The sequence below is a fragment of the Drepanopeziza brunnea genome, assembly GCF_022702325.1.
Source record: "Drepanopeziza brunnea f. sp. 'multigermtubi' strain 214-2 chromosome Unknown ctg3, whole genome shotgun sequence".
Lineage (NCBI taxonomy): Eukaryota > Fungi > Ascomycota > Leotiomycetes > Helotiales > Drepanopezizaceae > Drepanopeziza > Drepanopeziza brunnea.
Window position 1 is genome coordinate 3,526,134 of NW_027094066.1, and position 25,679 is coordinate 3,551,812.

Below are 25,679 nucleotides of genomic sequence, written 5' to 3' on the forward strand. Positions count from 1 at the left end.
AATTAAAATGAGTATTGAATCGTCGTTTTTAATAATTAAGCTTGCAGCGTTTTCGTATAATCTTTTTACGCTCGCGCTTAGCTTTGCGTAAATCGATTCCTTTACGATATTAGCATCTTTGTTTTGAATTTTATCGGTGATTCATTATTATTTTGCACTAGATTAAAAAAAAAAATTAGCTTACTGCTCAATAGCAAGCTTTTCATCGATTTAAAATATCAAACTATCGATATATAAACACGTTTTCGGCTTATAATTAATGAAATACAATTAAATTATACGATTATGAATTAAAAAGTAATGTTTTAAGTTGTATTTTGTATATAATAACTAGCAATAAAAGAAAAATCCGCATTCGCTTCCGATCCGCAATCGCTTATGCCGACTAAGACTGAAAGGATGAAAGGAGGCCCACCTACGCGAGCCGACGATTAGCAATTCCAAGTTTCGATCTTGGGACCTCAGGGTTATGAGCCCCGCGCGCTTCCTCTGCGCCAAATTGCTTGTGTCCTCTTTCTCACATGCTTACACCAGTTACAGCTGGCCAACTTATGCTGCTAACGGTGGAGCAGTGGTTATCTAAAGAGATTCGTTGGAATTTGATGGAGGTGTGGCGGAGGGAAGGTATGAGTCATAAACATGTGGTTCTGTTTAGGTAGGTGCGGCGCGGCTTGGTACGGAGATGCCCCACTTGTTTAGTTTTAGATCGCTAGGCAGTTATTAACTGAAATTACAACGTAGATAAGGTAAGATAAGGGGGTTATTCTCGAGTCTAATTCGATCTTCTGGAGTTGGCTCGCGTGGTGTATTTTTTATATATATATATATTTTTTTTTCATCATTGCTATCCCTTTCAGGTTCAACTAAGAGTTTCCTTGTTCGGTTCGTTGGTCGTAATCAAGACTGACCGACCGATTGCCCTTGGCACTGACTGACTGGTCTGGTAGGTAAGTAAGTAAGCGAGCATCGAGCGCGAGCCTGATGGGCAAACAAAACAAATGGCGGCGTCTAACCATCATTCGATCGATGCTAAAACCAAGACACCAGGCGAGCAATTCGTGATTTACAGAATGTGTATATCGCTGGTTGCGTTGTGCTTATTCCAATACGTTTGCGAACATGGTCGCTTCTAGAGCACTTGTGCTATAAATAATGTACATGAAAGTAGAAAGATCCTATCCCGGATATCTTCCTCGCTACGCCAGCTTCTTCCTGCGCAGCCCTGAGAACTTTTGCCTTCTTCCCAACCTCCCCAATAGATTGAAACTCCGCGACAAGTGCGATATCTCTCATTGTGATCTTAAAGACGGCGTAGGGAGCTGCTGTGATGGTCAGCTGGCCTTCTAGATACTTATCAATCCCATATTTAGAAATTGTAACCTATTCGAATTGGAGGGGAGGAGAAGGTAACGTTATACCATCTCGCGAAATTCCTTTTTTCTTCAACGCGTAAAAGAACTGCAGGCAAGTGATCTAAATAAAAAGTCCAAGACAGTGCTTGCTTGCTTACATTATAAGCCCTACGACGAAGATGCTGAGGACGTAGAAGAAGAAAACGCGGTGAAGTTTCTTCTTCTTAGCCGCTGGGATGATCCCGCGAGGGTTTCGAATCGTTGCTCTTGATATTGCCACAACTTGGATGTTTCCAAAGCTGACTGCGGCACTGATGAAGACGGCCAAGGTGACAAAATCCGCCCGTGGCTCGGTATTACATGCGCCGGGATTCTTCCACTATCGAAAGCCAGTCCTCTCGTGGCCCATCCCGCCACCGAGGTCGACGACTAGTCCAGCAATGATCAAACCAACGATGAGAGCCAACTTCATGAAAGCGAAGACGACTTCAGAATATATATATACGAGTTTGCCCGCTTGCGTGATTCGAAATCCCACGTCCCAAACCCTTCGTTGCTCACTTCTCCGTACAGAGTCAAGTGACTGATCGATCGGCCTCTCGAATCGGGAGACTGCAAGCTGACCGGTCCATCATCGTGGTCTCATAGATTTAGGCAGCTGCTGAGCCTGCTGTATGCACATATCTGATCTCTGATCTAACTCGCAAGGTTCGTCAAGATCCCCCCTCCCCCCCGTTTCTTAAGTACCTAAAGGTAGGATTGAGATTTTCGGATGCCGGCGGCCAAGCTGAGCTGTCGCTCTTGAGCTTGATACAGGCAATGTGGGATGTATGGTTGAACTTGGGCCTCAGTGCTGCATGAACGCTCTCGCGGCTCATGGTCATCGACGGGGATCAAATCCCAACAGCGTGTCTTACACACAAGCACTGTCCATACTGTATGTAGGTATTGTATGCAGTTTGAAGCCCTGGCACTCTCGACCGATTCGACCAGCCATCCATTCTCAATCCAACACCATGCATCACTCGACGTTCGCCGACGATCAACGAAACCACATCCCCGAGACGGTGCAGCTGAGCAGCATAGAGCGACTTCGAATAATTGCTGGCCTGTGGCAGTTAGTTCTCCAGCCCGGCTTCCAGAACCTAGATCGATGCGGCATGCCTAACTTCTGAAGCACATCGACACCGGGCTCACAAAGTATGGTAGGCACGTACGGAGAAAGTGGCTTCCCTAGATCCGATGAGTATGGCGGAGAACCGAAAGCAAGGCTGACGCGGGGTCTTCACACATATATGGCTGATCACTACGGCGATGTGGAAGTCACCTCTATCAGTTTCCTTTCGAAGGACGTCATGACACGTCACGAGTGGTCGGACTGCAGGAGGGAGGTTTACAACGCACAATTATAATTTATGCGTGATCTGCGGCTGCGTATCGTGTTTTGTAATGATTTTGGTTAGTTGATTAGTTGGGTAAGTAGGTAGGGTAGGAAAGGGAGGGGGGGAAATGGGATTGTAAAAAAATGACTTGTTAAAAAATTAAGGAGAAATTTTTTTTTGCAAATCTGCAAATTAGAATTTTGAATATGTACTTCTTTGAATGTCCTCTGTACAGGTAGATGGAGCTGACTGTTTAAAAAAGATTGATGAATAGAAGCGAGAGCAAGACGTGAGAAGATGAAGAAAATATAGCTAAGGGTGTAAGATGTGAGTGAGGCAGAAAAAGCAAAAAAACGAATTTCAATTTGATGACGATGGGATTCGAACCCATGCTCTTTCGAACTAGTATTTTACACTGATTAGAAGTGTTCAGCTTCTTAGTTCCTGAAACTAGCGCCATAACCGCTCGGCCACGTCACCTTTACTTAATTTGTTGGAACGACTCCTCAAGAGCTGTATTATAGAAGAAAAATTTAATGCCAAGCTGAGTGGAGTGATGTGGGGTCTTTTTAGCGAGCGGATGAATTCATGCAACCAACCTCCACCTTTGAACGCGCAATACAACCAGCTCTTTTTATTTATATGCATGACTGATCGATAACGCAATTAAGAATCTTTCTGTCTCAAGCCTTATTTGGAACATCAGTTCATAAATTTCCTCCATATTTTTATTCATCCGTCTGCCGGATATAACAATCATGGCAAACACCAACCACCCCTCCCGAGGGTGCGAGTACAACAACGATCGAAAACATTCCCGGTCTATACGTCCTGAAATAAAAGCAGAAATTATCATGTGTCTGCCAGCTGCCAAAAGGGGTCCTGTGCGTCGCGAAAGCCGGCGACGAGGTATTTATAATTTCACGCTGTATCTATCTGATGGCCAGGGGATGAGTAATGTTTGTAGCCTTTCTAGTTTTCTTCCTCCATCTATTTTCTATTGCTTTGTTTGGTCTCAGTATTCATTCCCGGCTCTTCTAAAGCTTTTTCAATTGTTTATCGAATCACCTCATATCACTATTATACATTTTCATTATATCGTGTATCAATCCCAATCCCGAAACATACGAGGAAACAATAAACGGCCATCACACAGCGGCCGGAAAACAAATACTCTATGAATAATAGTAATAAAGAAAAAATACATATATGTATACAGCGGCCGTCCTCCCCTCGGATGCGCGCGCTGGTCGATTGTCAAGACCCGAATTGCAAATCGCTGCAGCGCGGCCGGGCGTGAGGACCTTTCGGCGTTCTGAGATGAAGACGATGGGCTGCAAGAGGATTTGATTTTTTTCAGGTTGGAAGAGGAGAGGAGATGAGGGAGGATGATACTTTGGAGTTTCACGAATTGAAAAACGCACGCGCTGCTGTGTAGGGTCTGAAACCTTGCGGCCTCCAACGACGTTTTCTCTCTTCTGTCTAGGCTTCGCACAGATGCTGCTACGCAGTTCTATTTTCATCGCTTCTGTGATGAGATGTAGCGGGCTTTGGCTTTTTTTTTTAACGGGTAAGTTTCACGTTCACATTCACGTTTTGTAAATGAGGGCTACTGCAGACCAGAATCATCGCCCAAACCATCTAAATTTCTGGAAAGTGGAAACAAGGCCGTACCGTTTATAACTCAAATCTGGTCTGGGATTGAGAGATAAAGATCTCGAATATCACGTTCTAAGGCCATGGGCCGAAGTGGACGACCGACTCTTTCTTCCGCAATCAATAATGTGCAATGGCCTAGGCGGATTCTCGCAGTGGATAGTGTCAACTTCCAAACCTACGCGGCCGGGAAAGGCGAGATCTGATAGCCGATACCTAGCTACTTGTATTACCGTGAAATTCGAAGAATTCTTAATGTCACAGAGAGCTGCACCCATATAATTAACTCTCTTTTGAGCACCACTTCCCAAAATGTTTATTATCGCTACTATCTACGAATATGCATTCATTTTGCATTGACTGCTGCTCCGATGCTGTTCCGAAGCAATTATGGTTTTATTAGGAAAAGGGAAAGGCAAAACATTTAATAGTCGCTGCGAATGTTTCAATTGCAACGATCCGAAGGCATGCTATGGCTATAAGAGACACCCAGTCGGGAATCGATGATCCATTATAAAGGGCCATAGAAACCTATGTCAAATATTGTTGAAGAAGAATATACCTTTGAAAATCGATAGCTTCTGGAAGACTGGCAGGTCAAAGCTTGCATCATTGCTTATTCATTGGCACTCTCTTGAGCGATCTGTTGTTAGCGCTGTCTTGAATCGGTATGTATATCGTTCGGGGATTACTGTTCCGTTTTGGCCTCTTTTATCAAAGTGAAATGCCTAGCTCAGCTACCGGTTATGGATGGGGCATGATTTAACACCGTCATATCAGATTGACTATTTTCCTGCTCACGTCTGGTACTTTACATTCGAATGAGGCCTTTTTGTCCGGTGCTCTTAATCTGTTTTGTGTAGCTTATTTTCTACAGTAGCGAGAGACAATCCAAAAGGGGAATCTCGACCTCTTCCAGCAAAAAGGCGAAGAAGAACCTGTACTTTAGAAGAATGATGATGGGTGACTTTGCCCACTCGCTCAAGACGGGGGAGTACATCTTTCCACAGCAGTGACAACAGTCAATCAGATATATAGGTGCGGTACGGGTATCTCAACCTCACTGAGCCAGGCCGGCACGTACCTAATGCCTACGCGCTTTTTCCTCGAGCACTCGCTTACAGCGACAGCATCATTAACAACACACTGCAATAGTACGTACCTGCGTGACCGAGTTTATGCATCGCACATATCTAGAAGATGCCGGCGCCATCTACCGATCACCCAGCGCCTGCCATCCCATCCATCTTCAAAGCTTATATACCTACCTCTAACAGCGTTCTCCCACAGCCTCTTACCAGCTGCCGCAGCCTCCTTTCCCCTGACGCCAGTCCGTGCCTGTTTGACACGGGTTCATTCGAGGCCGATGCCCACAGACGTGTAAGGATAGAGAGAGGAGGGAAAGGTAGGGACATAGCGCGGATGTTGCGGCCAGGCTTTCCGGACGAACGTTCTTTGAAACATCCTGAGGGGGAATACAATACAAACACAAACACAAACACAAGCGATCCCGAAGCGAGGTCCAGAGCCGAGGCGGTAGTGTGGTAGCAGGTATTGTGAACAGAATTCATACTGAAGCTGTATTTGATATGCTTTGTATCCCATCTTTTTTATTGTCCCCTTATCTTTTTTCCCGGCTTCTCACTCTTATTGCTACCTGCGTTCCTGCCACTTGCTATTGATTTGACTTCGTGTAGGCCTATCCCAATCATGCTGCCTACCCTCCTACTGCCCACATCACTCCTCAGCTTCTCATACCTCACTCTCACCACCCAGGCCGCGCCTTTCACATTCGCCAACAACCCCTTGGGCAACAACTTCCCGAGTCCAAGCCCGCAACAGATCCTCGATATCCAGACGCAGGCCCACGGCAGCCTTCCCGCCGGCGCCCCGCCCGCCACCGTCAAAGATGACACGTTGAAGTCCCTCCGGCTCATCGCCTTCAACGAGATGTTTGAAACGGCCTACTTCACGTCCCTGCTCGCCAACATCACCACCAATGCCACGGGCTACACCTTTGCCGACCCGGCGGACCGGGCCTCGAAGATCGCCGCGCTGACGGCCGTGCAGGCGCAAGAAGAGCTGCACGTCCTAAACGCCAACGGGGCTCTGGCGAACTTCAAAGCGGCCCCGATCCAGCCGTGCCAGTACCAGTTCCCGGTCAGCACCTTCACCGAGGCCGTCGGGCTCGCGGCGACCTTCACCGACGTCGTGCTCGGCACGCTGCAGGACGTAACGTCGCTGCTCGGAGCGTCGGGCGACGCGGGCCTGATCGGCGGCATCACGTCCGTGATCGGGCAGGAGGGCGAGCAGAACGGCTACTACCGCAGCGTGCAGGGCAAGATCCCGTCCGCGCTGCCCTTCCTAACGGCGAGCACACGCGCGCTGGCCTTCTCCGCGCTCAACCAGGCCTTCGTCGTGCCGGGCTCCTGCGACGCCGCCAACATGGCCTCCATCGACCTGCCCATCTTCGGCACGCTCAGCATCGACACCAAGGACATCAAGCCCATGGCCCAGACGCTGGACTACAGCATCGGCGTGCGGCCCACGCGCGGCGCCATCATGGGCGACCAGGCCGGGCTGGGCTACGAGTGGCTGAGCGTGGTGTACATCAACGGGCAGAACAAGCCGGCCGTGCAGCAGATGCAGAACGTGCGCCTGACGGCCGACAAGGTCCAGTTCCAGGCCAGCTTCCCCTACGAGGCCGGCACCTTTGGGAACGGCTTGACCATTGCGGTGCTGGCGCGGAGCAACGGGGACCTGACGAGCGTGGAGGGCGTGACGGCGGCGACGGTCTGGGGGCCGGGGCTGATTGAGATTAACTGAGCTAACTGTGAGGGGGCTGTCGTCTGAGCTTCGTTTCGTTTTTGTTTTGCTTCGGTTCGTTTCTGCAAAAGATACTAATACCTATACTTACTTATACACGTACGGGAGACGTGGGAGTTACGGCGCTCGGATCGCTGTCGGAGGCTTGCTACTCAAGTGCTCTCCAACCACCTAATACCCAGGAGAAATAAATCGAATAAAGTACTATTGTCTATTTACTCTCTCTCACACAAGCAGCGGCTGGTACGGCGTTAAGGTTACAAAGACCAGAGAGTCCAGAATATCATATTTATACTTATATCGATTTACACAGATCCATTCATAAAATTGAAAATAGAAAGCAATTCTCAGAACAGCATGCAATGATCAATATATATGTAAAAAATAGATGCAAATGCCAAACCAAGTATCACAGTTCGCTCGCTTATTTTGTTCTTAACCTTCCCCCCTATTTCCTTTCCCTTCCGTTCGTCGCTTTTGATTCCCCTTTTCTCTCTTATCAATATCCACATTGTATTCACGGCTCGTCCGCTCCCGCCTGCTATACGAAAGGCCTCTTTCCATCCCGTTTCGTTTCGTTTCATTTCATCTCATTTCATTCCGTTTCGTTTCTTTCTACAGCCAAGATTCTCGGATTCGTTTTTGAGTTGTTTTAATCATTCCGTCTTCCGTTTTCATCGCGTGCTCGTTTTTCGTTGTCCGATTCATCCGATTTCCCTTACTCGTCTCATCCTCCTTCGCACAATCGTATCCTTGAACGTCGTAAAGCAAGCTTTCTATGCATGTATGTATATCGTATAGCTTTCAGTAGACTCTTCCACCCTCCTGGGCCTCTGGGGGTTACCCAAGCTTACTATTTGTACCCGAATTTACCTATATGTAGGTAAGCTATGAGCAAAACAACATTCTTTATTTCTATTATATGTTTGCTGTGTGCTTATCTATCTATCTATCTGTTTCTCTATCTACTTTCCGCACTCGCCCCAGACGTCTATCATTGTAAAGTTCTGCGGCGATGTTAGTTACCTTTTGCTTTCACTTTCTCTATGAGGTCATTAGTAATTTAACGCCGAGATGCATATATATTGGAACGATAGATAGATGGAGGGGGCTACTTGCTTACCTTATTCTCTATAGCTCAGCGTACTCTTCTCACCGAAACAGATTCAGAGCTGCGGCGAGCGAGCGACGTTCAACCACCTTACTTACATGTCTGCTAAAAAAGAGACTGCCAAGCTTCGCGTCGCTATAGATAGTCTTCTCAAGGAAATAAATTATCAAAAATATAAAACGAGCCTCGAGCCCTAGTAGTAAGCAATAAGTCGGCAGCTAGCTTCGCGCTATCCTTCCGCCAGCTGGCTTGCTTGCTTGCTACCTACCATCTTGATTCTCGAGAGTCGGCCAGTAATCATGCATTGACTAGCTGGCGAGAACCGAAGCACTCAGAGAGTCGGAATGCAACACCATACCATACATATAAAATTCTATACAGTATACACACACCAATCCACGTTATCAATCAAGCTAGCTCTGGAAGAATTCTTTCCTTTCCTCCTGACCTGACCTTGAGCTTAATCCACACGCCACGCCACGCCCGCCTGCCGCGTCCATCCTCCAAAGAGCCAACGAAGTTCTGAACTCACCAATCGCTAGCTAGTCCGATCGATCCATCAATAATATCGAATCGATCCGCAATCAACTCTCTTCACGACCCTGATATAATGATAATCATATCATTATACATTTCACCCATCAATCAAACAAGCAGCATTGGAGGGAGTCCCGCGCTCACATCACAACTGAAATCTTCCCAGCTTTGCCGCTTGGCTGGTGGATTTAGAGATGACTTCTGATCGCTGCAGGGCAAATGTTTGTTCACAACACAACACAACACAACACCCCACAACACACATAGTTTGGTAGCGTAGCGTATCAGATTAGATCAGATTGAGCTGCTATCTGTGTGGTGGAGCGGAGATGCAAGGAATCGAATCGTTCCCTGGAGACTGAGGACCTCTCGGTTGCGGTCGTCCCCTTTATTTTTAGATTTTGAATATGCATGCGAAATTCGTACAGACATACATACCTATATATATACATACATGTATACTCACTTACTTACCTATTCACTCAATCGCGCTAAGAAGAGGGCTACGAAGAGGGCGAGGAAGAAAAAGATGTGAAAAAGGTTCCTCTAACGCTGATTGATACTTTTACATTTCCATCCGTAAACCTATCTATCGATCGATCTGTCGAGCCCTCGAGCCCTCGATCCAAGCAAGCAAGTATCCTCCCTTCCTCCCCCCACCCTACTCAAGACACCCACATTCTCCCTTCTTCCCACCAAACCGCCATCTAATCTCCAAACTCGGACACCCCCACGCAATCTCCGGCCGGCTACACTGCAGCAGCACGCCCCAGAGCCGCTCAACCGTCAAGCCCAGGTACGGCCTCTCCAGCCCGTCCGGCGCCCCATACACCTCCCCCGGGCGGAACCGGCCTCGGCCCATCTCCCCCGGCAGCACGACGGGCAGCTTCTCCTTCTTGTGCGCCCAGGCGTTGCTCAGGTCCTCATTCACGAGGCCGTCGTACAGCATCTCCCAGACGTCCTTCTTCACGCCGCGGATGCGCGCCGCCGACGCCACGAAGTTATTGCCCCGCGTCAGCATGACCGAGCCGCAGTGAGGGGCGGGCGATACCCCCGGCTCGTCCGGCCGGCTGGCCGACCACATACTAGGGACAAGGTGGAAGGAGTCTTCCCAGCCGAGCGAGTCGAAGCACGATTCGCAGCGACAGGCTTCCTGCTCGCCGAGGTGCAGGAAGCCGGTCTTGGGGGTGGCGTCCGGGAGCGGGAAGCCCATGGGGGTGAAGTAGTCCAGGAAGCGTTGGAGGTGGAGGCGGGTCTGCGCAGCGGTGGCCGTGGCCGTGGACAGGAAGATCGTCTGGACAGACATGACGGCCCACCTATCGATGATGTGGTGGAGGAAGGTGGCTGTGACGCCACCAGTGTTGTTCAAAGTTTGGATGGACAGGTCGCCGCCGAATTCGCCTCTGATGAATTGTACTGTGGCGTCCGTCATGCTGAAGCTGGGGTCTTTGCTGTAGACCGTGACCCGTGGGCTCAGCCAGGAGATGAGGTGCTGGGTGGGGAAAAGGTGGACCAAGTCGGCGATGGCCTCCACGGGATCGCCCTCGGAGTGTGCAATGATCACATCGAAGGACCGGAGTTGAGGAGCCCGGTAGAGGGTGTCCAGCATGATCGTGCTGGGGTCATGCCAGGTCTTGAGGTCATGCTGGTGCGCAACCGTATCGATCAAGTACATGGCATTGCAGCTGATCAGAATGGCAAAGATGACGGTCGACGTAGCGAGGAAGAAAAGTAACTGCCATGGCTCCGTATGGAGCGGCAGCTGTCTGCGTCTGAATAGCCGGAGGATGAGGTTCAAGAGTCGCGGTGGGTAATAGCCAATGTGTCTTGGTCCAACGCAAACGACATAGATCAGCGTGACCGGGATGACCTGTAGCCACTCGACAAAGTTCCTCTCCTGCCCAAAGACTCCAATGGCAAGGGTAAAGAAGCCAGCTTGGAGCGTGCTCGCTACTGCATCCGTGGCCGCCGCCGACGGGTCTTCCAGCGCTCCTCCGACGTGAACCTTCGACGTGAACGGATACGCGCTATTCATCGCGCTGCCAAAGACTATCAGCAGCAGCACCCCCGGACCAAGATACAGCAACTTGTGCGCCACGTCCCACGACCCGGCGATGTGCGAAGCCGCCGTGACATTCTCGTACTTCGAGGTCGCAATGCCCGCCACGAGCATGGGAGCGAGCCCCGCCAGCAGGTAGGCGCGCAGCGGACCGTCCCAGCTCTGGGGGCCCTTGGGCTCAATCCTCGGTCGTACACAGGCAACGACCCTCGAGAGACTGGCGAGAGCGAATCCAGCTGCAGCGAATACCAAGCTCCGGTTGCTGAGTCGGTAGTCAAACATCACGGGGGGGAGGACTCCGAGCAGCACGCATACGACCTTGTAGAAGTACCGTATCCCGCAGCTCAGGTCCCGGGGCAGTATCCGAACGATATAGGCCATACGGAAGAACAGGCTGTCGGTAACATAGGTGGCGATGGGCAGCATGGCCAAGACTGGAAGATTCGGGGAATGCTGCAGGGCTTGGGCACCGAGGAGCATTGCTAGCGACGCAATGGACGAGGACACGATGGTCCGGACACCGACGAGGAAGGATTCGGACAAGGAGTATGCGTCGCTTGGTTCGGAGGCTTTGGGAATCCAGAAGGTGCGGAGTTTGAGGAGCAGCAGCGTGAGGGCTGCCATGGCGTAGGCGCCGAGATGGAGGAGGAGCGTGAAGTAGAATGCTAGACAACATCAGAAGGCAACCCAACGCAGTCGATGGAGATGGAGGTAGAAATGGAGGTAGAGATGGAGGTGGAGATGGAGACGTAGAGGGTGAGGGTGAGTTTTATATTATATCAAATCGCAGCGGTACTCACGATACGCTATTTCCCAAGTCAGCACGTGCATCTATCTTCAGAGGCAGGGGGAAGAATAACGACGACGACGACGACGACAACAAACAACAAGAACATAGGGAAGAGGAGGGAAAAGAACTCACGGAAGGCTCCTCTCAGAAGTATCCTCCCATTGAGCGTCGCAGCGGTCGCAAGCACCACCCAGAGCACACCCTTTGCACTCGCACTCCTCATCTTCGGCAAGGCATCTTCATCTTCATCTTCATCCTCATCCTCATCCTCATCTTCATCTTCATCGTCATCCTTATCTTCAGCCTCAATCTCAATCCCAGTGTCACTCTCACTTCCTCCTCTCTCACTTGCCCTCTCGCTCTCGCTCTCATGCTCGTCCAGAAGCTGCATCTTCACGTCCTCATCCCTCCCTCTCTCCTCATCCCTCCCGAGAGCCCGCCGCTGAGGAACCCAGCCGGCGCTCAGCATTTCTCTGTCTTTGTCTTCTTCTTTTCTTCTTTCTTTCCTCTCTTCCTTTCCAATTCTCAATCCCAATCCCAATTCTCAATCCCAATCCCAATTCCAATTCCAATCCCTTCCGTCTCTCCCAGCTCCCAACACCCTCCTTCCTTCCTTCCTCTCTCCCCCTTTACCCACGACGTCCGTCGCGTCGCGTCGTGTCACGAGACCAGATCACACTTCCCCTTTCCTCCCTTCCCTTCCTTCCTCGGTCTTCCTTTCCTCTCTTTGCTCTCTTTCCTTTCTTCCTCTCCTTTCTGGAAAGAAACAAAAACCAGCCAACGTTCACACCTCTTTCCTTTCTCTTTCACAACCCCTTCCAAGAGCCAAAAGCACGCCCGGCCTGTCTTCTCTCTCAGTGCTCTTCTTCACGAGAACAACGAAAGAAGAAGTAAGGAAAGGAAACCGAATAGATCACTCGCTCACTCACTCGTTCGTCGATGTCGTGTCGGCGTTTGTCGTTGTCGTTGTCGTTGCCGTCGTCATTATGGGTAACGATTATTCTTAACCCCTAAAACACCCAAAAAGTCTAAAGGTCGCAAAATAAACACCCCGTGGAAACAATCTACGGCGGAACGGTTGTGGGGCCCCGCTAAGCCTAGTTCGACCTAGCCCGACTTCAGCTTCTAGACCTAAACCCTAGCTGCCGCGTCTGACAGCAGCACCCCGGTTGGGGTTTCGGTTTTTCAGTTGGGTACCTACTAGTACAACCTACTTACTCGGTAGTATAGTCTACATTGTAATCTCGACCGGAGATGTAGGTGGCCGAATGAAATTTGAGACAGATTATGCAAACTGCCAACTGGAAAAAACTACGTTTTCGATTGTGCTACTACTTCTACTCTAATACTCAGCTTAGATGATATTCGAACACTAGGTATCGCAGTGTGCCACCTCTTCGTATACGTTGTACTTGTACCGTAGTAGTACGTAGTATATCCCCAGAGAGTTTGATTACTCATCTTCTCTTGATCGGCGTCGTACCCAGTTCAGGCCCATAAATCGTAGAGCGGTGGTTTCTGAATGGCCCAAAGCCCTGTCAACTCGATTGCACAGACTAAATACTGACCTAAAGATGCTTTTCAAGGCTGGATTCTTAACAAGTTGATTGGTTTAAGCCGTGGTAAGATCCCTTGCAAAAATATACTTTCGACATGTATTCATGGGTGGGGATGGGGGAGAGTAATGCCTTACGTAGTACCTTACGTACCGAATGCAAAAGCTGTACGTAGTACTTCCTACTACTACGTCCCAGGCGTAAGTATTACCCCTCGAGGATAGGGTAACCAGGGGGTTTAAGATGAAAACCAAACTTTGGAGGCACCCTCGAGGGGTAATACTTAGGGCCTGTACCTTGGTACTTCTACTACCGGCATGTGGCGAGGCGAACTACTCCGTAAGCCCCGTGTCTCAATCGGGCCTTCTATTTCTCCGGTGAAGAAAGCGCACCGCGATCGAAGGTACCGGTATCGTGTCTATCTCGCATTATATGGATTATCTAATAAAATACAAAAAATAAAGTACAGTACCGGTATATCCATCTCTTTGCAACTTAAACTCCATTTCAATTTCACGTTGAAATTGTATTGAAATTTTACATGCCCTGCTCTCCACTTTTCCCAATTATATCAACAAAGGTATTGCATCTAAGTAATGGCAGGGGTCCAGCCGATCTCTCTCCGTAGCCTTTCCCTTCCTTCACAATCGCTTAGAGTACGAACACGAACACAACAATAACAATACAGTAGGACTGACGCTGCGGCGAGATATATAAATAAAAAAGCTACTTGTAAATGACACTGTCCTTGGTCCATTTGTCAAAATGTTCTTATTACCCTTCTCGCTCGTATTTCAGACGTACACACACCAGGCCAAGATCCACACTACCAACTACAACTAATCTTACACATCTCTCGAAAACGAGAAAAAGAGAGAAAAAAAAACGCCACCCGTACACACACAGAGATTTTGTCGGATATGCCTTCCTTTCCGCTCACTCTGCCAAACGAACGCCTGCAATGCACCCCACGCCCGATCAACTCCTCCGATCGACCTTCCCTTCGCTTGCCCTCGACGCCATGATATCTCTAGATTGTCACCTTCTCTGGGTCTCCCGTCTCCCGTCTCTCGTCTTCCGTCTCTCATCTTCCATCTCCCCCCCTCCCCCCCCCACCCCTACACGCAAGTCCACTCGGCAAAGACGCACCATCGCGCGCTCCGATCCGCCAGCACCAGTCCCCTCCAGACGCCCCTCTCCCCAACCTTGATAATAGTCTCCCACGTCCCCCCATCCCCCTTCTCAATCGCCATACTCGTACTCTGCACCTTCTCCTCCTTCCGCATCAGCCTCAGGACCTTGCCCCCAGGCGCTTGTATGGCCAGTTTCGCAGGTTTCTTAGAGGCGTACGTGCTCGGGTTGGATCCCGAGCCCGAGGCGGAAGAACTGTTCAGAGACATGGCGGAGCTGGGTCGGATGAACGGGATGGGGGAAGCCCCCCCAGGATTCGGAGAGGCAGGCCCAAGAGAAGACGGATGTTGGCGGATGGCAAAGACAAAGGTATTGTTCAGTGCAAGTCGCTGACACTGCGGCTGCGCAACATATAAGTCATGGCGCTGAGCATGTGGAGTCGGATGGCGTGTCACGAATTCGTAGGCTGGGTTTTCGCCAATGTGAATGATGGGCAGAGCGAAAGCCATCGGATGAGGAATGTCCTTGATCGAGTGCATGAGACCTCGTTTTCCGGCGTAGATTTTGAGCGTGCCTTGGCCTTCGTCGCCTGGGAGGAGAGCCTTGACGGTATAGCGTTTCTGGCCCCCAATCCATTCTGCTTGAGCCAGAGCTCGCTTCGTCACCGTCTCGCCGCTTTCAAAGAGATCACCGTCGGCGTCGCGCTCGAACGCTCGAGCCTCAACCTCGGCAACGCATTCGATGTCTGCCGGCACGGTGAACTTGACATGAACTTGTTCAAGATCCTCAACGCGCACCAGACTCGTGTCGTATTCTGCCATTTCAATTGCATTCTTGAAGAATGACGGGCAAGCACATGGCAATGCTAGCAGTATCTCATGCGCCATCGGTGGGCACAGATGCTGCTGGTGATGTTGCTCTGGAACGTGAGTCCAGCAGATCTCCCATGGCCGGGCCAGAAACCACCAGCTTTCGGCAACTTGTCCACCAGCGCTGGAATAGAGTGCCCGTCGCGGATGCGAAGGTGCAGCAAGTGCGCAGTCCATAATCCGCCACTCCCCATCTACGATGACTGCGTTCCACCAATGATTTGGTCGAGGCATGAGAGTCAACTCGGGAACCTCGCCTGGCGTCTTCAGATAGCCCCTGATGACCTCTGCATGAATGCCAACCGCGGCGCACATCTCCATGACCAGAATGGCGACCTCTTCGCCGCATCCTCGTTTCGTTTGGATGACCCTCCTGGAATCAGGCTCACACTCGAAATCCTCTTCCCATGTGATCTTCTCGCTAACCCATGTGAAAATTGCTCGTAAACGCTGTACGTCGCTTCGGTACGGTCTGCAAACAAACCCCGTCGCGAGGCTGATAGGGTTGGTCATAGGCGGAAGGCTGTTGATGAACCGGGTGTTCTTATCGACCAGGGTGAGATTCACGGCCTGGAAGTTCGTCGGCTCTGGAATGGGATTGCCATCTGCACCCTCATCTCCGTCACATTGCTCGTAAAGTTCGGCGACTGGGCTGATGGCGGGGTAATCCATCATTTGGCACCGCTCTTTCCGTTCCACCCGCTCGATGTGGCTCAGTGAATTGGACCGATTAACATCCCTCCGAACTTGGACCCAGTCATTGCCAGAATTCCCACCAAGGCCCATATCAGTTGCCGGGTGGTGACCGTAGCTGTTCCCATAGCTATTCCCATAGCCGCCAGCGATCGATGTGACGCCGTTCGGCATCTTGGTGGGTACAGCAGGCCTCGGCGATTCTCCTACGGCGATGCTGCTTCTGGCACTCGCAGCGCCCGTCTTCGCCGACTCTATGATCTTCTTGAAGAATCCGCTCTTCTTGGCTTTGGGCGCTACCAATCCTCCCAACATGCTGTCCGATTCGCCATGTGATCCTTGCCATCCTGCTTGTGACTGCGGTCTAGGGGGATTAGAAGCGTGACTGCTGTGGTATGAGATACCAGTCACCGGGGTCTCGGGCCTCTCTCCGAAATCGACTTGGCTGCCATGTCCGCCCGTGAACCTGTCTTTTCTCGACCCAAAAGCACTGTGTGCTCGAGCGCGTTCTGCCAGCGCCTCTTTTCTCCTAGCATAACTTCCTGCGCTCGTAGATGAAATACCACTAGCGGACGCTCCGCTCATCAAACTTCGATCAGTCGACGCCGTGGTGTTACTTCCATTGGTAGTCGTGCTCCGAGTGCCGGACGATGAAGAGGTAGAGTTGGTCTTGGTAGTGAAGGTACGTTCAAGCATTGACCGGCCAACATCATACGCAGATTTGCGATGTCGTAGTTTGGACGGTTGACTTGACTGTTCTCTCTCCCCCATGGAAGATTTGGGTCGAGGGTACGAATTCATCTTTGGCGGGACGGCTGGTCGAATTTCATCATGGTCAGGTGGCATCGGACTACTTGCGTGCATCTTGCTCAAACGGTTTTCCATCCTTTGCACGTAGTTACTCAATTGAGGTGGGGGCTGGTCAACGTGTCGTGGATTAGGAGAACCCAAGAACAGTTCATCTCCATTGTCATAAGGACTCGCTGCCCTAATTCCCGTTGCGGTATTCGGTCTGGGAGGAGCGGCCCTTCTAGCCATGACATATGTCTGATCAAAAGCTTCTGGAGACCAAGGATCCACCGGAGCTTCGGGTGATCTCGTATCTCTGGACATTCCCATGTCTGCTAAGGATGTCATAACATCGTCCATGGCGCTGCGGAGAGGCGAGGGCGTCAATCCAGTCTCTCGTGGCGAGGGCGGACATGGCGAAGCAGCACGAGAAGTGTGATAGCCATTAGGTCGGTGGTCAAAGGAGTCTGTGGATCCATGCGGAGTGTACGCCACTCGGTGCGGTGGGGGAGGGGGGGGAGGGGACGAGCTGCCCACGTCGAATGGTGGATGTGGAGATGCCGCACGAGAATGGGGACGATGTTGGAGGGACGGCGCCGGCGAAGGTGCTCGAGATCCATATCCATAGTTCATCGGAGGCGCTGGGGAGGGTGCACGACTATCTCCATACCCATTGTGCACTGGCGGAGCTGGGGATGGTCCTCTCGCCCCATAAGCATTGGGCATCGGTGGCGCTGGTGAAGGCGCTCGAGATCCGTAACCGTAGTGCGTAGGAGGAGCAGGCGACGGTACTCGATAATTGTACCCATTGCGAGTAGACGGAGGAGAAGGAGCTCGAGATCCGTAGCTGCGAGAAAGATTGCCTTGTGAGGGCGTTTGCCTGGGACTCGGTGAAGGTCCTCTGGCTCTGGCTGCCGCCGCTTCCCTCTCCCTCTCTGCCTTTCGCTCGGCTTCTCTCTTCTGGGCCTCTGCTCTCTGTAACGCTGCTGTATCCGGCTGTGCGTATGATTGAAAGGGTTTCCGTGCAGATTTGGGTTTCGGCTTCGCCGCAAAGGGATTGTTGAAGGGACTCGTACTGGCCGTTCGTTCGGGCATCGGACTCGAGCTTTTGACAGTCGGCCGAAAGTTGTCGGGCAAGACTTCGACGAAGTTCGACGGGAACAGTCCCAGCATCCGCTTGTCTCTGAAGAGCCTCCCCATCCACCACGACCCATCCCCAGCATTTAGACACTCTATCAAGTCGCCTTCGATGAATCCCAGGTCGCGTTTTGTCTGGTGAGATTGTCAGCGCGTAGAAGCCCCAGGTCCATCTTGGCATCCTACCTCTGCCGTGTAAGAGAAGACGGCCCTGCACCACACGGGGAAGCGTGTGGGCAATGGGGGGGGATCGGGCATCTTTGACGGGCGCTCAGCGGCGCTTTATATGACGGGCGACACACAAGGCGGCATGGACGGGCGCGTGGCGCGAAGATGGTTTGATGATGGTGTTGTGGCGTAGAAGGAAGGGGAAGTATAGCAATATGCAAGCAAGATTGAAAGCGTTGCGTTGGAAGAGTAGGGCTGGGAATTGAAAAGTGAGAATTGAGAATTGAGAATTGAGAATTGAGAATTGAGAATTGGGTTGGTAGGTATGGGCGGATAGGTATGGATCGGAACGGGTGTGAGGTAGCGTAGCAGCAGTGCAGTTGAGAAGGTTCGTTGCCCTACTCGGTACTTCACAGCCTTCACAGCCTTCACAGCCTTCACCGAGCTATTCGCGGAAGTCAACAAAGCAGAGAGGGTTCAGGTCCAAGCTCGAGCTCCGTCGTCTCGTCGAGCCCTCTCCATAGCAACGGCTAACCTCGGTTGGGTCTAGCGTCAGCGCCCCACAATCGCTATCGCAATCACATCCTTATCCGTATCAATATTTCCGTACGGAGAATATCAGTATCCGCAACTCTCTCTCCAAGAAGAAAAAAAAAACCCGACCTGCAAGATCAAGCCTCCGTACCTTCAGCTCGCCCTTGAAGCTATTCCCATATTTATCCACCCTGGATTTCTTCCAAAGACATCCCTCCCGCTGTCTTGATAGCTGTTTGTTCACGGCCATATCATAGCACCACCCGCGGGGCGGTCCGGGCTTTGTTGACAACGCCCTACTTTACTCACTAAGAGAGGTGTGTTTGTTGTCATCGGCAACCGGCAGGAGGCAACAAACGAATCAACCCCATACATACAATCAAATCGCACGTTACGTTCACCACAACCGAACTGCAAACAAACAACTTGACATAAAAACACCAAACTCCCTTCTCCTCTCTTCCCTCCCCCTCCACTGCTCCTTCTCAGAATCATTTGCCCGTTCGTCGCATCTCAAGAACCCATCGCTCTTGCTTTGCCCAACTGGCAAGATGTCTGCGGAAGGGGCCATGGCCAACCAATACTCCGTCCTCGAGGAGCTCGGCTCCGGGAGTTTTGGAACCGTCTACAAGGCAATTGACCGCTCTACCGGCGATGTGGTTGCGATCAAACATGTATGTTCATGTCGAAAACTCGAACGCCGCACCGGCGGAAACATGACTGACTGACACTGACTGACTGACTTCTACCAGATCGACCTGGAATCCAGCGACGACGATATCCTAGAGATCCAGCAGGAGATATCCGTTCTCAGCACCTGCGCCAGTCCTTTCGTTACGCAGTACAAGGCGAGCTTCCTCCGCGGGCACAAGCTATGGATTGTCATGGAGTACCTCGGAGGGGGATCGTGCTTGGATTTGGTAGGCTTACCGAAGTCCACTCTCCCTAATTTATTGACAGTTGGCTACAGCTCAAACCCGGGTCCTTTAACGAAGGGCACATTGCCATCGTGTGTCGCGAGCTTCTCCTCGGTCTCGAATACCTACACCAAGAAGGGAAGATCCACAGAGACATCAAGGCCGCGAACGTGCTGCTGTCGACGACTGGAAAGGTCAAGCTGGCAGACTTTGGGGTCGCTGCGCAGCTTACCAACATCAAGTCGCAACGGAATACCTTTGTCGGTACCCCCTTCTGGATGGCCCCGGAGGTGATCCAGCAGGCTGGCTACGACTTCAAGGCGGACATATGGTCTCTGGGAATCACGGCAATGGAGCTGGCCAACGGCGAGCCCCCGAATGCCTCGATCCATCCCATGAAGGTTCTCTTCCATATTCCCAAAGCCCCAGCACCAAGATTGGAAGGGAACAACTACAGTAGGGAGTTCAAGGACTTTGTGGCGCAATGCTTGGTGAAGGATTGCGACAGACGTCCTTCTGCGAAGGAGCTGCTGAAGCACAAGTTCATCAGAGGCGCTGGAAAGGTCGAGGCGCTACAGGAGCTCGTGGAGAGAAAGCAAGAATGGGACGGAGGTCGTACACGACCTTCTCATCCAAGATTTTACGAGGAGACTCTGTAAGTCCGCGATGTTTGGCAACTGGAATACCTGCTGACGGTTTAGAAACACCATGACTCCCAAAAATGAGCCAGACGAATGGGTCTTTGATACTGTCAAAGCCGCAACGATAGCCTCGCGCAAGAATACCACGAAGCGACGCAAACTATCCGTCATTCATGCAAATGGTCAGGGCGTACAGAACGGCGCAGAGGAGGCCATGAAACGACTCGATCTCAAAGACGCGCCTCTGGAGTACTCCTCTCCCTCTCCAGCCACCATGCGCAAAAGCACCGTCCGCAGGCAACCATCGGTTGGGCAAATCATAACCCCAACCAAAACCCGACAAGTCAGTAGTCAGATAAAGCGGCCTCTTCAACCCGACATGAGCTTTGGTAACACGGGATCCACTGTGCGACTCTTCCGCCGGGTTTCTGACAATTCCACATTGGCGCAAGTCAGCTCAGACGATGCCGCTCCGGCCGTCACCCGAGACGAAAATCGACCTCCTTTGACCGAAACAGTGACCAAGGAGGCTGTATTAGGCCGACGAGTCTTCAACAAAATTGTCGATCCAGCTTTCCAAGAACTCCACGCTCAAACTGGAAACCAAGCGAAGCGAGAAGCGCTATCCCGTCTGGCAGATGCTTGGAGTGCACTAGACGCAGTAGACTCCGAAGGCGAATACCAACTGCTCAAAGCTATGATTGAGCGCGTCCAAGGAGACTCCAAGCTCTCGGCCCTTTTGTCGCCTCCCAAAGCTTCTACGAGGGATGGGACTCCCTTGGCAACACCCCAAAAATCGCCAACAAAGCTTGTGCTTGCCCAGAATAACCCGCACCTCAAGTCGCATCGCCGAAGACAGACAAGCTTGATGCCTGAAGCTGAAAAGCTTGTCAATTTGCCTGGACAGGTTATCCCGGGTATGGAGCATACCAAGCAGCTTGCAGACGTCTTGTACGGACGATGGACCGACGGACTGCGAAGCCGCTGGCCTGCTGTATAATTTTTCGCACTCGGCATACTCCGGCCCATATAGAAGACCGAGCGCGCAATAGCATTGGCGGAGGTGTACAAAAAAAATTAGCCTTGTCTATCTTTCATCGTGCACAAATTGAGATCCGCGAACATAGAGAACAAGGGAGGACGGAGACGGGCAAGGAGCGAGGGGAGAGCAGTTGTACAGCAGAGATGGGATCAACTGGACCAATCTGAGCGGGCGAGCTGACTGTGGAGAGCGGAAAACGACTGATGATAATGCCTTTTCCTTTCGTACTGTGTCTACTCTTTCCTCTTGGGGTGGTTTGCCTTGGTTTGGGCAGTTCGCTCTTTGCAATGGATGGACGGACGGGTAGCTGGGTGGCTCGGTAATAACTGCTTGCAGGAGCCGGAATTTTGTAAAGCAGGTCTGTAGTAATTTTCTTGTATAAGATTTTGAGACAGGTAGCTAGGTAGATGGGCTCGAAACACGAAATCAATTGATTGCATGGTGGACGAACTGTGTTTTTCGTAGAATGGACTGATCAATAACGTCTTGGGATAGATGGATTTTTTGAAAAGAGAAGGAGGGGGAGGGATAAGATCAAGAATGAAGTACAAGGTACTGATGAAGTTCGTGATTTGCGGATTTCCAGATTCAGATTCTGAATTAGCCGAGAACTTGAAGCAGAAGAAGCCCCCATGCGTTCGAAATGCAGGCATGCATGCATGCCGTGCAACTGTCGCTCGCTCGCTCGCTTAAATACGCGAGGCCCGGAGTGGCGTTTCTTGTTCGTTATTGATGGAGGAAGGAAGAGGGAAGTGTTGTTATTTATTAGCGCTCCAATCAATCAATCAATCGGCTTTGTGTGTTTCGGTTTTTCTCTCTTCTTTTTTCTGTGTTGATACTGCTGGGGGGAAGAGTTTATCCGCTGTTGGTTTGTGATCAGTTGGATATTTATGTTAGGTGGTTGGAGGGTTAGTTAGTTGGTTATGGTATAGGATAGGAGAGGAGAAGGTAGGATAGGAGAGGAGTGAGTGAAGGCTGTTTCTTATTGCCTTGTTATCCCACGCCAGGGGCAGATGTATGTCTGCGCTTCCTCGAGAGAGTAGCCCTGTAGGCTTGGTCTCTGTTCCTGTTCCTGTTTATTACCTCGCGGGGAAAGAAAAACTCTCTCCCGAAGGTCGATCGGCTCGGCTCGTCTCTAGCCAAGGAGAAATTCGTCAAAATTTCGCTGCTGTGAGTGCTATCCAGGTCTTCTAGGCGGGAGATGGGTGAGTGTGTGCATGTCGTGTGGTTCAATTGGAGCGCCGACGACTGGGGAGTCGATCAGCTGTTTGGATTGATGCGCATGTACTGTACGTATGTATGTACATGGGGCCGGCAGACTCTTCTGCTTAGCCAGTCTGCTCTAGGGTCTGGGGTCTGAGGAAGAGATGCTGGGGTATTTGAGAGAGAGAAATAGAGAGAGGAGCATATATAGGTGGGTGGGTGAGAATGTGGGTTTTCTTGAATTTCCCTGCACTTTTCCTGGACTCGTTTATTTTGTTTACTTTTGTGAAGTGAGCTGATCCATGCGATCGGAGCCGAATCGAAACCATGGGCAAGCTGTTTAACATCTCGCTCGCGCTCTTCGCCTGTACGGGGTATGTTTCTACGCACTCATTATCATCATCTAACTACATGTAAATATTCATGATTAGAGGGAAAATGTATATGCTAACAGACGGGCTCAAAGATCATTCCTGTTCGGCTACGACGCGGGCGTCATGACCGATGTTATCGCCTCCCAGAACTTCCTCACGTTCTTCCACACCGACAAAGGCTCGCCGATCATCGGGGCCATCAACTCGACCTTCAATGGCGGCGCCGTGTTTGGCGCTCTGCAGGGCGGCCTCACGATGGATCGGTTTGGCCGGAAGATCACTATCCTGATGGGCTCGCTTATCTGTCTCGTGGGAGCCATCTTGCAATGCGCGGCGCAGAACCTGGCTATGATCCTCGTGGGGCGGATCCTCACGGGGTGGGCTGTCGGGCTGCTGTCGATGGCGGTGCCGGTGTACAATTCCGAGTGCGCGGCGCCCAAAATCCGGGGCTTGATCGTCGGCCTCTCGCAGCAGATGATTGGCATTGGATTTATCGCGTACGTCGCTCGTTTGTTCGTTGCGTCGACCGGTCTCTGATCTCCCATCCCATTCATTCAATTCCTGCCTGCGAGTTTGATAGGTGTTTGATTTGTTGGCTGGCTGACAGTCAGTCAACAAACAGGTCAACATGGGTCGGCTACGGCTCTGGTACAGCCCCGGACTCCAGCAGCATCCAGTGGCGGCTCCCTCTCGCCTTCCAGTGCCTACCCTGTACCATCCTCGCCGCGGGTATCATGTTCATGCCTGAGTCGCCGCGACACCTCATGGAGACGGATCGCGAGGACGAAGCCCTCGGCGTCCTCCGCCGACTTCACTCCACCGGTGCCAATGACAGCGAGGTTCTGCAGGAGTTCCACGAGATCAAGACGACGATTGCGGCCGAGAAGGCCATTACCGTGCCGGGCTGGAGGATCATGTTCACGGTCCGGCAGTGGAGGACGAGGCTGCTGCATGGGATTGCCGTGCAGTGCTTCACGCAGTTTACGGGCATCAGTAGGTCGACGAAGAACCCATGCATGCTGTTGCTGTTGGTGTTGAACTTTGACTTCTCATACTTACATATATATCGCTAGATGTCATCGGATACTACCAGACGACCATGTACGACGCGCTCGGGATCACGGGCAACCGGAACCTGCTCGTCGCTGGCATCTACAACTGCGTGGGTCCACTGGCTAGTAAGTCTGGTTCCTCTCACTTGCCTACGTGATATGATATCTCGTGGATCCGATCCTTTCACAACAAACAGCGCGCTCATCTTCTTCATCTCGGTGTATAGATCTCATCTTCATCGTCTTCATGATCGACCGCATCGGGCGCCGCAAGCCTCTGCTCTGGGGCACCGTCGGCATCACCCTCGCGCTCATCTGCGAAGCAGTAGTCAACTCTCAAATCGACACCGCGCACCCCCAGAAGAGCCTCTCCATCGCAGGCGTCTTCTTCCTGTTCTGCGTCACCGTCATCTTCTCCCGCAAGTCCCTCTTCCCTTTCCCTTTCCCTTCCCTTCCCTTTCCTTCCCTTCCCTTTCCTTTACTTCCCCTCCCCCCTTCCCCTTACTCTCTTTCTATTCTACATGAGCTCTTTCTTCTATGAGTCGTGGATATAATAAATGTATAATATACCAAGTCCCTTACTCACCGGCGCGAGATCATACACACAACAGTCTCCTGGGGCCCTATCAGCTGGGTCTACATGGCCGAAGTGATGCCCATGCCGATCCGCGCCCGCGGCAACGCCTTCGCGACCGGCATCGGCAACTGGCTCGTCTCGACCTTCTGGGCCCAGGTTGCGCCGACGGCCCTGCAGGAACTCACGTGGAAGTTCTACTTCCTGTTCGTCGGTATGTTTAGAATTCTCGGCAAGCAGACAGACAGTTAGATATGCTAATCGAAGATACTACTCAACAGCATGGAACATCCTCATCACCTTCCCCGTTGTCTTCTTCATCTTTAAGGAGACGAAGCAGGTCTCGCTCGAAGACATCGACCTGCTCTTCGGCGAGCGCGCCCTCGGCACCCTGCCTGACGACCTGCGCAAGAGTGGTAGTGGTATTACGGAGGTCGTTGGTGGAGCGTGATCGAGCACGATCATTATCGTTACGTCCTTGGTGTGCGTGTGCATCTGCCTGTGCAGGATAGGTTAGGCTTTATGGTTATGATATAGAAATGGATGGGCTGGTTGGAGGATAGATCTTGGATAAGGTAGAAAGGGGAAGAGTTCACCTATCCAAATCTCCCAAAGATATATATCCCAAATACAACCTAATCCGAGCCAACCCAACCTAACCCAACTCTCATAACTCATCATATCTCCATTCCGTAACGTAAGACGTAATAATGATATCTCACAAATCCATCTATCCATCGCTTTCCCCATTTCCCCCTTTCCCCCTTTCTTCCCCCTTGCTCGCCCTTTTCGCTTAAACTTCAAAGCCTTTCTTTCTCCCTTTCCCCCTTCTTTCTCGCCTCACTTCGCTCCGCTTCGCCTCAGATCAGATCAGACCTTCAAATCAACAGAGATCTCCCTCTCCCTCCCTCTCTTTCCTCTAATGTCCTCCAATTTCCCTAATTTCTCCCAACCGCCTCCAATTTTCAAATTAATGGATTCAAAAAAGAAAGAAAAAAAAGACAGAGAGGGGAGATCACCTAAATCAAAACCTAAATCCAGACTGCCAGCATGCCAGCATGCCAGCGAATAACCCCCTCATTATCGGAATCCCATCAGAAAATCAAGAGGAAAATATACCTGTACCTCATCCTTCACATCATTCTGCTTATGAAAAAAAAAAAAAAAAAAAAAAAAAAAAAAAAAAAATATATATATAGGAAAGGGAAACGGAAAGGATATAAAGACAACGAAGAGAGGCAAGAGGAGGGGCAGAGTTAGTCAATTGGCTAATAAGACCGTACGTA

The 25,679-nt window shown here is 51.1% G+C and overlaps 5 protein-coding genes across 5 annotated transcripts; 3 read left to right on the forward strand and 2 right to left on the reverse strand.

The window, feature by feature from the left end:
- Positions 1-6,100: 6,100 nt before the first annotated feature.
- On the forward strand, positions 6,101-7,216 carry L3040_002888 (uncharacterized protein; the record flags this gene model as incomplete). Its single annotated transcript, XM_007289931.2, has 1 exon — positions 6,101-7,216. One exon carries the CDS (start codon positions 6,101-6,103, stop codon positions 7,214-7,216), a length of 1,116 nt encoding a protein of 371 aa, XP_007289993.1.
- A 2,309-nt stretch (positions 7,217-9,525) lies between these two features.
- On the reverse strand, positions 9,526-11,547 carry L3040_002889 (uncharacterized protein; the record flags this gene model as incomplete). Its single annotated transcript, XM_007289930.2, has 1 exon — positions 9,526-11,547. One exon carries the CDS (start codon positions 11,545-11,547, stop codon positions 9,526-9,528), a length of 2,022 nt encoding a protein of 673 aa, XP_007289992.2.
- A 2,840-nt stretch (positions 11,548-14,387) lies between these two features.
- L3040_002890 (uncharacterized protein) lies at positions 14,388-18,146 on the reverse strand (the record flags this gene model as incomplete). Its single annotated transcript, XM_007289929.2, has 2 exons — positions 14,388-18,023; positions 18,075-18,146. 2 exons carry the CDS (start codon positions 18,144-18,146, stop codon positions 14,388-14,390), a joined length of 3,708 nt encoding a protein of 1,235 aa, XP_007289991.2.
- Positions 18,147-19,141: 995 nt separating this feature from the next.
- Positions 19,142-21,148, forward strand: L3040_002891 (uncharacterized protein; the record flags this gene model as incomplete). The annotated part of the gene is made up of 4 exons (XM_007289928.2): positions 19,142-19,264; positions 19,343-19,510; positions 19,561-20,162; positions 20,209-21,148. 4 exons carry the CDS (start codon positions 19,142-19,144, stop codon positions 21,146-21,148), a joined length of 1,833 nt encoding a protein of 610 aa, XP_007289990.1.
- A 1,572-nt stretch (positions 21,149-22,720) lies between these two features.
- L3040_002892 (uncharacterized protein) lies at positions 22,721-24,844 on the forward strand (the record flags this gene model as incomplete). The annotated part of the gene is made up of 7 exons (XM_066155716.1): positions 22,721-22,767; positions 22,860-23,264; positions 23,390-23,760; positions 23,841-23,945; positions 24,017-24,238; positions 24,431-24,607; positions 24,675-24,844. 7 exons carry the CDS (start codon positions 22,721-22,723, stop codon positions 24,842-24,844), a joined length of 1,497 nt encoding a protein of 498 aa, XP_066012686.1.
- Between the last annotated feature and the right edge of the window lie 835 nt (positions 24,845-25,679).